This window comes from Melanotaenia boesemani, chromosome 18, assembly GCF_017639745.1.
Source record: "Melanotaenia boesemani isolate fMelBoe1 chromosome 18, fMelBoe1.pri, whole genome shotgun sequence".
NCBI lineage: Eukaryota > Metazoa > Chordata > Actinopteri > Atheriniformes > Melanotaeniidae > Melanotaenia > Melanotaenia boesemani.
In genome coordinates this window covers 30,715,500-30,729,438 of record NC_055699.1, presented here as the reverse complement: position 1 = coordinate 30,729,438, position 13,939 = coordinate 30,715,500, and the positions used below count along the sequence as shown (strand labels likewise).

The 13,939-nt window shown below is 40.7% G+C and overlaps 1 protein-coding gene across 3 annotated transcripts; it reads left to right on the top strand.

The window, feature by feature from the left end:
• The first annotated feature begins 1,704 nt into the window (after nt 1–1,704).
• Nucleotides 1,705–13,454, top strand: dtx3l1 (deltex E3 ubiquitin ligase 3L1). Of its 3 annotated transcripts, none has more exons than XM_041968224.1 (6): nt 1,705–1,835; nt 1,989–2,098; nt 6,832–6,914; nt 7,011–7,156; nt 10,538–10,749; nt 13,133–13,454. In XM_041968224.1, exons 3-6 carry the CDS (start codon nt 6,833–6,835, stop codon nt 13,200–13,202), a joined length of 510 nt encoding a protein of 169 aa, XP_041824158.1. In that variant the 5' UTR covers nt 1,705–1,835; nt 1,989–2,098; nt 6,832; the 3' UTR covers nt 13,203–13,454. The 3 variants fall into 3 exon arrangements, with proteins under 3 accessions (XP_041824158.1, XP_041824159.1, XP_041824160.1); XM_041968225.1 differs by having other exon boundaries at nt 1,708–1,835; nt 1,985–2,098; XM_041968226.1 differs by lacking the exon at nt 1,989–2,098 and having other exon boundaries at nt 1,724–1,835.
• The last annotated feature ends 485 nt before the right edge of the window (nt 13,455–13,939 follow it).

The window sequence follows — 13,939 nt, the reverse complement described above, 5'->3', positions numbered from 1 at the left end:
ACCAGTCCAGCACCTGGATGGCAGCTGTATGAAGCACCGAGAAGCTAAACGCTGGCAGGTTTCAGACAGAGAACGGTTCAAGATTTATTACTAAGAAATGTTTACTACAGAAAAAATCACCCGAACACTCATTTATTCTCTTTTCTGATAAGTTTGCTCTAAAAATCCTCGCTGCTCTTAGAGATTCTTACATTTTTACATTTAATTTGTTAGAACCTGTAAAAACCCAGCACATAGTCCGTACTCAGCACGATCCTACCTTAAAACAAATCCTGATACCACTTCATTCACACATGAAACACAGCACACAGGCCGGTTAATCAGGCCAGCGTGCTGGATTTTATCTGGAGCTGGTCTTTAACTGCAACGACCTTCAGGACTTGGAGGGAATTACACCTTCTGAGTCGCTGAGTGTTTCAGTTCTTTCTGTAACAAAGCCACGTGATGATGGTACATGTCCCGGTCAGCTGTAGAAAAGCAGACATGCATGAAGAGAAGCCAGCGGCCGTAGATGAGACACACTCAGGCAAACACAGCACACGAATGAGGTCAGGATTAAAACGAAAGAAGTTCGGAGCATAATTGGACTGTTCTCAGTGTTTTCTCTTCCTGTCTGGATTACAGAGAGAAGTCAGGCAGGATTTGGGACTTCAGATAATTATCCCACCTGAGATCCAATCTGTGACTCCCTGTTTTGCTGCCCCCGCTCTGTTTTCTAAACTCTCCCCAGCCCTCTCAGCTTAAGTAGGATTGTCTTCTCTGCTCTGAGTCTCGGAGGTCAGGGAAACAAGCTCGGCTTCTGTGTCACAACAACACAGGATTTTAAATGAGATGCTCTGCGATTCCTTTCAGCAATGCTCCGGCTTTTTGGCTTTTCTGTAGCTTGTAATGTGAACGTTTGTTTCTCTATCAGAACAACGTTGTTTCCAGGACAAGCTTCGCTGGTAATGATCAGAAAACGTGATACTGATGAAGTCAGTTTAACAGGAAGACTGGAAACCATTACCAAAAGAAGTTGTGGCTTTTGTCTTGTTGTAAATATTTATCTAATGAAATGAGCAATGAGGTAAATTGCCGCTCCAACCTCATCATCGCGATTCATGTCCTCATGTAAACACAACTGATCACTTTATGTCTCGTCCATGTAAACCTGGAGCTGGAATCTCTGATCACACCCATTTCAGTCTAAATGTGGCCTCGTGTCAGGTGAAGGAACCAAACAGCCTGTGTTTAAGTTTTCTTTTGTAGCTTTTAGGCCTGAATGTTATTTCTAATGAGTTTATTCAGTTTGAAGCATTTATAATTTCCTTCAGTCGTTACTGATTTTAAACATTCATGTATGTTAAAAATAATTTACATATAGTTTTAACTGTCTTTCTTCTTAACAACCACCTTCTGTGTTTCTTTCACTTTCTCTCTAGTTCGTCACACACACATTTCTTCATTGACAGTGTGTGTTCTGTAGTCTCCATCCTAACCTTATGCATCCCTACTGAGCATCTAGCTCTGACCCTAAAACCCCGTCTTACCCCTAAAAAACCCTGCTGTATCCATGGCAACATACTGTAAATGCTGTCTCCATGTCTACAGGAAGCCCTCATAAGTTGTTTTTTTTTAGTCCTTATAGTGTGTGAACACACACCCTCAGCATTCCAGCCAAAGCTGCAGGACCAGTTAAACACATGACAAGCCTGAAACCCGACACGCCTCTCCAGTCCCTCTGGCACGCTCCTCATGTCATCCTGATCTCACTCATCGTCTCTTCTCCAGGACTTTGTAAAGGAGACGGAAGGGAAGAGGACTTCACGGAGGGGCGGACTGGAGCAGCGTTTCAGGTAAAGGTGACACCAGAAACATCACACACCTGCAAACCAACCGCAGTAGAAGCAGAATTTTCCTGCTCCCTTGTGGTGGTTTTACTTTTGTTTGGTGTTTTCTCATTTCAACATTAGGAAAAAAACTATTTCTTTAATTTTCACTTGAGTCAGATGAACAAATCCAGCGTGTTTGAAAGGAGCCGTCAGCGCTGGGCGTAGTTATTCCAGTTTCAGCCTCATCTACACCTGCACAGCTCCAGCTGGCTCTGCTGGACTTTCAGGTAAATCATGAACTTTTGCTTTGTGCCTCCAGTTCTGAGCACGACTGTTTCAAAACAGCCCAATAAATTTACCAAGGTTCAGTTTAGATCATCACAGGTTCTGAAATTTAGTAAATTGTGTTCACTGCTGATTCTAGCAGGAATGTCCCACTCAGCCCTGCAGTGACATCAGCTCAAACAACCTGGAAGCAGGTGTTTAGGCTGTGCATGTGCGTGGCGTTTAGCACCATCGCCTCACACCAAGAAGGTGACTGGTTAGAGCCTCGGCTGGCGTGGAGGGTGGTTTATCCTCCGAGGATGTTCGGGTTCTCTCCTGGTCTTTCGGCTTCCTCCCACAGTCCAAAGCATGATGTTAACTGGTGTCTGTAAATTCTCCCTGTAGTGAGTGGCACTCTGTGCTGAACCATATGCATGAAAACATCAGCTGGTGTTTGGGTGCAGCCTTCACGTCTGCCGTGTCTCCTCTGGAACTGGATTTGGGGTCCCTGGGGTCCCACTAAGCAGTTATTTCTATGGCTAAACCATTTGCTCTGAAATCGTTTCTCTGAAGGAAAACACTGTGTCTAGTGCTCCATCAGGGCGGTTTACATTTCGGATGTACCTTTAGCACACAGCGCCTCCACGTTTTCACTTAAATCACAGGACCATTACCTGCTGGATGTGAGTGCAAATAAGAAAAGTAAACATAATCAGTTTATGCTTTAAAACTCTCTATAGCAGGGATGTCAGACTCTGGTCCTCGAGGGCCAGTGTCCTACAGGTTTTCATTGTTTCCCTGATCCAACACACCTGACTGAAATTAATGGGTTATTGTGAAGAAGTTTACAAGAAGCAGTTGGATCCATTTGATTTTATTCAGGTGTGTTAAATCAAGGAAACAATGAAAACCTGAAGGATGCCGGCCCTTGAGGACCGGAGTTTGACATCCCTGCTCTATCAATATATTGTAGTAGTCAAGCTCTCTAAGAGAAATCAGACACACACAGGCCATTTTTATGTTTAAATGCTAAACAAACTTTGCTGGTAGTTTTAGGGTTTTGGGGGATTTTTTTCGTCCTAACCTCATCTATGGACCCATAGAGCTGTCACCCAAATAAAAAATATGGGACCTTATCACGCTGTCACATGACCAGTTTTATTGTAAAAACATTAATGAAAGTAGCTTCTGTGTGCAGATGTTGTTACCACCTAGAAACATTGGAGTAAAATACATCTTATGGAAAAACTCGTCAAGCAGAAACTTTTCAGTTCTTTTAGTCGAGGATTAATTGTTCTGCTCTGATTTAGTGTTGCACACAGGAATGTGGGACAGAGTGTGTGTGCTGCTTTTGGTTAATAACATTACAAGTGGTTACTCCTATAGCTGTCTTCTGAAAACTAAAATCCTGTTTCAGTCCTGTACATGAAATGTACTATACACACAAACTGCCTTGCCTAAAACGAAAATTATACAAAAACAGATATTATGTTAATATTGTAAATTCACTTTTAACTTTCATCAGTTCATGTAAAAATCTGATGAAGGGTCAAACGCTGACTCCTCAGTGTTGCTGCTGGAATTTCAGGTAAAACAACTATATGTGCATTTATTACATATTTTATTACATATTTCTTATTTTTACCTATTTTGTTTCATATTTTATAGACCTCCTTTGTATCTCAAAGATCTTAAAGATTTTCCCAATGGAGGAATTGGCTCTGAGACTGCAGGGAAACTGTACATATAGGTATATGTAGGGCCAAATCTGCCAGGTGAGCTGAATACAGCACCTGGAGTGGAAAATCTGGCTGAATCCTGAAGCATGCAGTACAGACCATCTGTGTGCATGCTAAGAAGAACCAATCTTAACATGTAGCATACTGTTTTACCTTCGCTCTTTTGCAATTTAAACTCATATTCCAGCTGAAAGGCTCTGCTAATCTACTCCTTTGACTCTGTGTTTGTTGGACATGGATAACAAAGTTCCAGGTTATTTAAGAAATTAGGTTATTTAGGATAGTGTCACCTCTTCCTGCAATATACCACCTGTAGGTTCGCGTCTTTCTGGATCCTCATTTGGTGTTTCTAAGGTGAAATTGGGCTGGGCGGATTGATCCAAATATTGAAAGCATTGATACCGAGGCTATTATCAGTATTGTTCAATACCAGCGTGATGAGATCAATATTTTTCTTGCACAGGGATTTAGGGGCAAAAAGCCACACAATGTGAATGAGAGCCAACAAATAGCAGGTTTTGCTTTTGTTTAGCTAATTTACACTGTTGACTTTATTTCGTCTCAAACAATAATGGCCAATAATTAAATGTGAAATTTCAGGCAAAAAATATCAGTATTGTATCAGTATGGTATCATATTGTATCATATCATATCGTATCGTATCATATCGTATCGTATCGTATCGTATCATACCGTATCGTATTGTATCGTATCGTATCGGCAATACTTGCCCTGGATTTACTTGGTATCAGATTGATACAAAAATTTCCGCCCACCTCCAAAAAAGTTGCTCCCATCAGCCCCTGAAGTTTTCTGAATGGCCCCTGGGGGGATGTACTGCCCCTGTTGAAGAAATTATTAATCGGACTAATGAATTTGTTGTAATTGAATTAGAATGGGATTATAATGAATTGGACTGAATTATAACAGAATTGGACTGCATAGCTGAAGTATCATGAGTAAGAAGATTGTGTTGTGATGCACATTAAGCTGAGTTAAATCTAATCATATGTATAATTTCTATCTGTGATATTATATTGCTGTAACTAGTTGTTGTTATTGACTTTACCAGCTTCATGCAACAGAACTCTTTGTGGCATAATTGGAATAAATATATAATGTTTCCAGTCCACTGTACTCTGTCTCCGTGTCATTAGAGCTCATTATTACTGTATGTAAGAGACTCACTGTTAATCTTTCTTTCTACAAGAACAAACAACAGACTGGTGATAGTTAGAAGAGAGATCTCAGAGATCTCTCACTTTATAATAAAGAGGTAGTTATGTACAGTACCAGACACACGTGTAGATGCACCTACTACATTTCGAATGAATTTATGTGTAACCCTAACCCTGTAGTTCCCAGGCTTCTAAACAGAACCACTCAGAGGAAAGTCCAGCTTAATTCCTTTTTAAACTGAGCCCTATTTGTAGGAAAGACGGTGGGATGAGCAGCAGAGTTGAGTATGTGGGTTATTCCCATTGTTTAACTTGTATTGTTTAACCATACAGGACCTATTGTGTTGAAGTGTGGGGGGAACACATACAAGACAACATTAAAATCTGTCTTTCTTCTTCAAAAAAAAAAAGCCATAAGAATAATTATTAACTCCATCGATACACAACCAACCAATTCTCTGTTCATCAAATTGAAAATAGTTTGAAGACCTGTTAAAATTCAAGATTCTTCAAATTATGTACAAAGTTAAAAATGATTATTTGCCTAACAGTATCCAAAAGCTTTTCCAGGTAAGGGAGAGTAAATTCAGCCTGAGAGGAACAAACATGTTTAAAAAAACAGCTGTAAGGACAAACCCTAAACCAACTCTGGAACAGCTGCAGTGAGGATATAAAAACATGTCAACCAATAGGAAAATTCAAACAAAAGATAAAAGATGAGATAATTAAAGGATATGAAGCTAATGACGATATCTGTTGAAAGCTATGTATATTGTATATTATGGTTTATTGTGTGTAGTAATATTGTGTTGTTGTGACATAATGGGTAATATTATTCAGAGATGCTGTGAAAGTGTCAGTATTAAAGTTGTTATTGACAAAAGGGTTTTGGACTAGATAAGACTAGATAACTTCTTCCAAAACCCTTTTTGAACTTTGAAAGCTTGTTTTTGTAACAAATATTGACTTTGTTTTTAATTTTCAGTTCAAAATAAAGAAGAAGAAGAAAATAATTTCTCAAACAGCTGATTCTGCTGTTGCATCTTGTTCTGGGACCCCAGCTCAGTCGTGAAGCTCACATAGAAATGATGTGAACAACCACGCGAAAAAATCGGATTTCATTAAAAAAAAATGCATCTGTGTGGAGTTTCCATGGTTACCAAATCCAAAAACATGATGTTTGGTTCTTTGAGAATTGTCCTTTGACAGAGCAAGAGTGATTGTCTCTGTGATGGACTGGTGGCTTGCCGGGCTGGATCCTGATCCCAGCCCGATGAGACACAGATGAGCTTCCCTGAAGTGGAATAAGTGGGTATAGAAAATATGGTTCCATTTTAATAGTAATAATGGAACCGTAATATAATGTTGATTCAATGGCATATTTTCAGTATTTAACAATAAATACTTTTATTTTATTTTAAAGCTTTGCTTTACAACAGATTTTCCGTTTCAACCAAAAATCAACCAGTTTGACCCAAAACGAAGGTTAGATTTTCTTTTGAGAACCGGTTTTGGGTTGGACCCCAAGAAGAAGAGCAGCAGCAATGAGCTGCAGCTCATGTGAAACCACAACAATAAACAAAAGATGAATCGTATTTCCTCTCCGAGTTTATATGACTCAGTTCAGCCACCACACAATTCAAAGTGCTTTACATCAAACAGGAAATTAAAAAAACTGTAGAAAAAAACAGCTAACAGTGATGGTTACAGTGTTATCATAGTTCTTTCTTTTTCACTCTGGGTAAGATGCTGCAGTGTTTGTTTTTAGGATTTTCTCAGCCATCAATCAGGGTTATTGATTGGCTTCCAATCCTTGACTGTGTGTCTGCTACTTTTCAGTATGGGCTCTAACCAGAGCAGCAACAAGCTCCACTGTAATCGTTATCTGGATGGACAGGGTCCTCCATCACTAGAACAACAAGGTCCATAGCTAATTCTTTGGGTTTGCTATGATTTCTATCATTAACTACTCATTACTTCTAGACTATTAGGCTGAAAATATTCTGCTTTCTGTGCAGTAAATGAGGCATTGAAGAGCACCTCATCACACAACTGCCAACCTCAAGGCCAGATGACCTGGGTTATTCTTCACAGAGACTTACCAGGATACCCTAAGGACAACACCCTGCAGATCAGCTACACATTCCCAGACGGAATACAGGCGGTAAGAGGCGCTAACATCATGTAGCACAGGTGCAACCTCAGGTGATTGACAGGTGAGGACAGAAACATCGTCCCAGACCTGCATGTATCACCAGTATCATTACACCAGTTTAAACTAAATATTAAAGTAGTTGCCTTTAGAAATATTAACATGTGGCTACACATTTCTAGAAAACATTTAGTCCCTGTGCAAGTACAATTATGTAAGGCTATTAACCTGATGTTAGCATGAAGCTATGTAGCATGCTAATCTAGTTCTATGCTAGCATTAGATCATTTTTAGGATAATGTGGGGAAACCAGGTTGTATTTAGTTATTTGATATTCAGTGAATGTATTTAGAGACTACACATCACCCAATCAGGATCTCCACATTGGAGCTGAAAATAAACTATAAAGATGCTCAAAGAAAAGCTAAGTGTACATGTAGCACTGACTAAGCTAGCTAGCGATACTTGATCCAGTTTCATTTAAACAGGCTAGCAAGGCTGCTAGTTGGTAGCACAGCATGTAAGTGTGGAGAAATATATTCTATAACTGGTCTGATTTTGTAGAGGAAGGTATAAGAATGAAGAGAAAGGGAGATATTTCTGACTTTTTAGTAAAAAGAAAGGACACAGATCAGACCCCAGCCAACATGGAGCTAACCACACAAATCATGCATGTAAACTGGTCCGTGCTCATCAGACCAGTGCATTCACGTTAAAACATTTGCCTGCACAGGAAGCTTTTTGAACACAAAACGATCGCAAGGGTGAAAATCTGTGTCCAAAATATCATAATCATAATTTATGCCTTTCAGTTTCAGCACTTGCATGTGACAACAGATTACAGCTGGGCATTTTTCATGTCTTCCCTTTTCAGATCATATCAAACATGATATAAAAACTCTATTTATGTCCATCACCATAAACACAACTCGAACACGCAGTGGTTTCACCACAGCAGTCCCTCAGTGGGAAAACTAAGCCTATGCAGTGGAGTCTCGGTTTGTTCAGGGACACAGGCCATAACACATTCACCTCCACAGTGTCAGTGAGTGACAAGCCATTCACAAGATGTGGGGTTTAGTCCATTGTAAGGCATGTTTCAAGTCCCCATGGGCTGGTGTGTCCGATCAGAGTCCAGAGAGGAGCTTCCCTGTCAGAACTCACCATCAGCTCCCAAATGAAAGAAAATCTGTCATGCTTTCAGTAAAACTGTGTATCCTCAAAGGCAGACATTTGCATACTCTTTTTGTTTTCACTCTACATGTTGGTTTTGCTAAAAAATTTCAGACATTGTGAAATTATATGCAGGAGGGGGGAAAGACAAGAACAGTCCTGGTACTGATGGAAGACTGAGTCTTTGGTTTGGTTTATTAAGCAACGACAGATGTTTTTTCAATTTTTGCTTTTTCTCGGGGTTACATTGCTTTAAACATGTGTATACACATGCTCAAAAAATGCACCTTTTTGTTTTCTTTATCTGTGTGCGGGAAAAGGTTTATGCCTCATTGATGCATCTGGTCTCTGATTGGAAGGCTCCACTCAGAGTGGGTGTTTCCCAAACCAGTCTACATTTTTTATGGGCTCAGAATTGGGTTATGACCATGTCCTTCTTGGTGTCCGGTGGGAGGTCGTAGTAGGGGGTATCAGAGGGGTTGGTTCATATTCCCAGCTGTAGGTTGGACTCATTTCACAGGGAGTGAAGTTTTGTCATTAATCCTTTTTATAAAGTTTATGGACTAAATTTCTAGTGCCAGCGAGGATGAAGATGGTTTCCAGCTAGGTAGAAGTAACTTGGTGTGTGCAGCAGTAAAGTTGCTTACACCCACAAGTTATGACATATCAGCTGTATGCAATGAGCTCGATACACTGGGAACGATGGTGAGATTGTACCAGAAAAAGCAGATAATACAGTCTGCTGCATACAGCAAAAAACTAAAGAAGTGATCCTTAGCACACTGTATGGTGGCATGTAGAGGACAAGCACCTTTACATGGGTGGGTGGGTAGGTGGGTGGATGGATGATGGATGGATGGATGGATGGATGGATGGAGGGAGGGAGGGAGGGAGGGATGGATGGATGGATGGATGGATGAGTGGATGGATGGATGGATGGAGGGATGGATGGATGGATGGATGGATGATGGATGGATGGATGGATGGATGGATGGATGGATGGATGGATGGATGGATGGATGGATGGGTGGATGGATGGATGGATTTATGTGAATCATCTGTGACGAAGAGGCTATTTGATCCAGTAAGATTCATGTTTTTAATTTTATCAATTGATACGTTTTGAGCCATTTTAATAGAAAAGATTTTGGAATTTTACAAAAAAAAGTAAAATGATAAAGTGTTTACATCCTCTGGTCCTAAGTTAAAAAAAAGTAAAAAAATGTCAGCATGCATCTTCATGAGGTGACCTTACAGAGTTCTGATTGGACAAAACTCTGTATGGTCAGCTTCACATCCTCGACCCAAACTGAACAAAAGTTCAGTTTTAAGTCATTCTTTAGGTTTACATGAAATCTGATATTTTACTGCAGTCCAAACAGCTTCCTACAGCTTTGTTTCGGACTGTTTGTGTGTCAGTGGACATGAGGATTGATCTCCTGGAACAGCTTTAACCAGGTATCTAGCTTGTAATGGAGCACATTAAACTTCTACATGTCAAGTGTAGGAATAAAACTGAGGACTAGCTTATTTTGTTCTAATTAACATAAAAAACATCTGCTTTCCTTTGGACCTGCAACACAAAGAAGGCTCCTTAGAACCGACTGCAACAGAAAACCCACCAGAACTAAACCAAACACCTGTAAACCATATTCTAAACCTGAAGATCTCATAGAGAACTTCACCTCTGAACCTTGTTTTTCTTGCTGCAATAACTTTTTGTAATTTAAAACGGTAATATGTCTGTCCTCTGAGCATCCTCATGATTAAATCCAGGTTCATCATCGCTCTCGTCATAGAGCTGTGGAGCATCCAGGAGCCTCAGAGAATATCTGCCTTTCTGCATCCAGATCCCGTCAACTTATTTTCAGACTTTCAGCATTCAGTTACATCAGCCATGTCTGTCAGAGAGGAAAATCCTCCTAACTGGCTCCTTCTAATCTGACTTCACAACGTTTAGATGGTTCATGGACCATTCTTTCATTTTCATTCCCTGTATTAAACATGTTTGGGTTTTTTTTGTGATTAATTCTGTGATGCTTTAGTTGTATATCATTAATAAAAAATAAAAAAAAACTGATCAGAAATGAGTCTAACAGGAAAAGAAGTAAAGCATTGTCAGAGGAACTGGTGAATCCTATAACTGCTGGGAAAAGATGAGATCATTTTCTGGAGACAGTGTTTGAGATGATGGAATTGAAGTGACTTTTCTTCCTGCAGGACAAACACCCTCACCCCGGCCAGCCTTTTGCAGGGCAGACGCTGTTGGCATACCTGCCAGACAACCATGAGGGAAGAGCAGTCCTGAAGCTGCTGGAGAAGGCCTTCCACCAGCAGCTCCTATTTACCATAGCTACCAGTAAAAGTGGAGAAGATGTGATAACGCCTGCTTCCATTCCACTAAAGACACAGCCAGAAGGAGGAGCCATAGTGTGAGTTAACATTTCTCCCAATTTTCTATGAATAAAATGTTGGGAAAAAAGAAGAGAAACACAAATGAATGAACAACAAAGTCAGATATTTCTACATGGAGAGTTAAGAGAGCAGAGAGGAGCCCGGTGCATCCTGGGCCGTCCGCCAGCAGAGAGGAGCCCGGTGCATCCTGGGCCGTCCCCCAGCAGAGAGGAGCCCGGTGCATCCTGGGCCGTCCCCCAGCAGAGAGGAGCCCGGTGCATCGTGGGACGTCCCCCAGCAGAGAGGAGCCAGATTTATCGTGGGACGTCCCCCAGCAGAGAGGAGCCCGGTGCATCGTGGGACGTCCCCCAGCAGAGAGGAGCCAGATTTATCGTGGGACGTCCCCCAGCAGAGAGGAGCCAGATTTATCGTGGGACGTCCCCCAGCAGAGAGGAGCCCGGTGCATCGTGGGACGTCCCCCAGCAGAGAGGAGCCCGGTGCATCCTGGGCTGTCCCCCAGCAGCCTCAGCCTATAGCAGCAGGACTAGAGGATGGATCAGGGTCACCAAGTCAGACCTGCTATAAGATTTGTCAGGAAGGAAAGTTTGAAGATTATTTGAAGGTGAGAGGGGGTCTGATACCTGAAGCCAGACTGGGAGCCGGTTCCACAGAGAGGGTCTGATAACTGGAGGGTCTGCTTACCTTTCTACTTTTAGAACCTCTAGGATCCAGCAGTAAACCTGCAGTCTGAGTGAAGCTCTAGTGAGAAAATCTGGAACTCTGAGATCTCTAAGATCCAGTGAATCCTGGTCTCTAAGAGTTTTATATGTGAGGAGAAGAATTTTAGATTCTATTCAGGGTTTTACAGGGAGCCGGTGAAGAGAAGATAAAACTGGAGAAATATGATCTCTGATGATGGTCCTCATCAGAACCCTCGCTCCATCTTGGATCAGATGGAGACTTTTCAGAACAATAATCAGGAATTATGTCGTCTGATCTGAAAGTAACATCCATGGACCAGTTTTCCTGCAGCACTCCGAGACAGGATGCTCCTCTTTCTGGGAATATCATGTAGGTGGAAGAAGGAGGTTCTAGAAACCTAGTTTATATGTGAGTCCATCCATTAACCAGGGTTATTAGTTCTTCATTGTGGCTCTGATTTAATGTGATCTTGAACACTTGTATTCATATTTCCAGGCTTGTTCTAATCTTCCGGAGCTGCTCACTTGTTACAGAACTGAGACCACCACATGCGAGACGTCCTCTTTATCTGCTTCTTAGCTTTATATTCAGTTAAACTTTACGTCATCTTAACTTTTGTTTTCATCACGTTGAAAATACACAGTTTATATAACCTAAATCAAACTTTATAAAACCTTCATACAACAAGGAACAAAGTGTGTCTCTGTCAAAATCCGTTTTGCAACCATGAGGCTGTAGTGCAGGGACCCCAGACAAGAACATCACCATGGCAACGACCCCGTAGTCAGAGCATGGCCTTTAAGGCTCCTGAATATTTAGAAGAGCTGCTACATAATGAGCCTCGCTGAGCCCTCAGGTCTTCAGGTTGTGGCTCTCTAACTTCACCCAGAGGGACATTTTAGCTGCTAGGGTCCCGGCTTATGGACCAGCCCGAGGACACACCTTTCAGCCTGGCTTTTACCTAATTTAATTTAACATCCTTTTATTCAATATCCTTTAATTTATTCCTTTTAACCTGTGTTTTATATGGTTTTATTGTTTTACTGATTTTATTCATTTACTTATTTACTTTATTTTATTTGTTTTTACTCTCATCGTTTGCTTTTGATGTTTTTTATTTGTGTAACATTTTTAGATCTCTGGCTTTTCCTCTGTACTGGGTGGTTGGGTTGGGGTGACTTGTTGGCATAGCAACCTGTTTTGTTTTTATTTTTGTAGATCCCTTTGAGCTATGCTATGTATGAAAAGTGCTATATAAAAAAGATTGAATGAATGATGCGGAAGACAAGAGAAAAAAAATGATTAAAAAGTAAATAAAGAAGTAATAGTAATAAAATGTTTAAAAAAAGAGAAATCAACCTTAAAACTAAATCAACAATGTATAAAAATAGACATAAAAAGTTCATAGTGACCATGTGCTTTGGTAACATAGAAAAAATATTTTTTTTAGAACATGATAAAAAAACTAAAGAAATAAATAATAATTAAACTGAATAAATAAATAATTGAGTAAGAACAAATTAGTTTAAAAATAAATCTGATAAAAAATTAGTCAAAAACTAAGCTAACAAGCTAGGTCTGGAGCCATCTGGCCAAGTTTGGGAACCTCTCCTCTCAGTGTATGGTCCAGTCAAGGCCATTTAGATCCACATTTACTAAAAGTTTATACATATGTCATAAACATCTGTCAACACCACCTCTGTGCTTTGCTTCTTTCAGTAATGGTTACCCAGACATTGACTACCTGAAGACTGTGAAGAAGACACTTAAAGAAAAAGGCATCAAGTAGGACGATCCACAGGAGGGACGATGAAGGCAGAAACCTGGACAGCCAGAGAACCTCGAACAAATGCTGACGTGTAACTTAGATGTATTCAAAAATAAATATATTATAAAAACTTTAAATAAATGTTTATTTTGTGATTAATAATCGTTTTAGTTTGATGCAAAGTGTTCATTCTGAACGTTGGTGGTATTTAAAATGAAACCATCATTTTAATTGTGTCATTGTAAAAATAATGTAATAAAATGTGAAAATGCACTGATAATATTCGTTATGTCTTTCTGAGAGGAAAGTGTTTTTCTTCTGAGCTACGAAGCAGATCTGTTAGCGCCGGGCGCTGGAGACTGAGACTGAGGTGTTGTAGAGCCTTGCCTCTTTCTGGCCACCACCGTCGTCCATGCGGAGGCAGGAGAGACGGGCTTTCCAGGTGGATCCAGCTCCAGCAACATGCCCACCAGTTCACTGACGGATGCATGGTGAACCTTGAGCGCCTGCTCCTGTTAGACCCAGTGGGAAGTCTATGAGACAGCACAAGGTCAGGTTCTAGGTACCTCAGGTAACCTACTGCAGCCTTCCAGTGAGGAAATTTAAAAAAAAAAAGTGTTTCTTCTTGTGTCTGGGAAAGTCTGGGTTTTCTGTTCCAGAAAGTCGAGATAGATACTCCCAGACTGTTACCATGGTAACCTCCTGGCTGGCAGGTTCACCGTAAAGAAACCCTGAGTTCTACCTGTCTCCTCCCACCT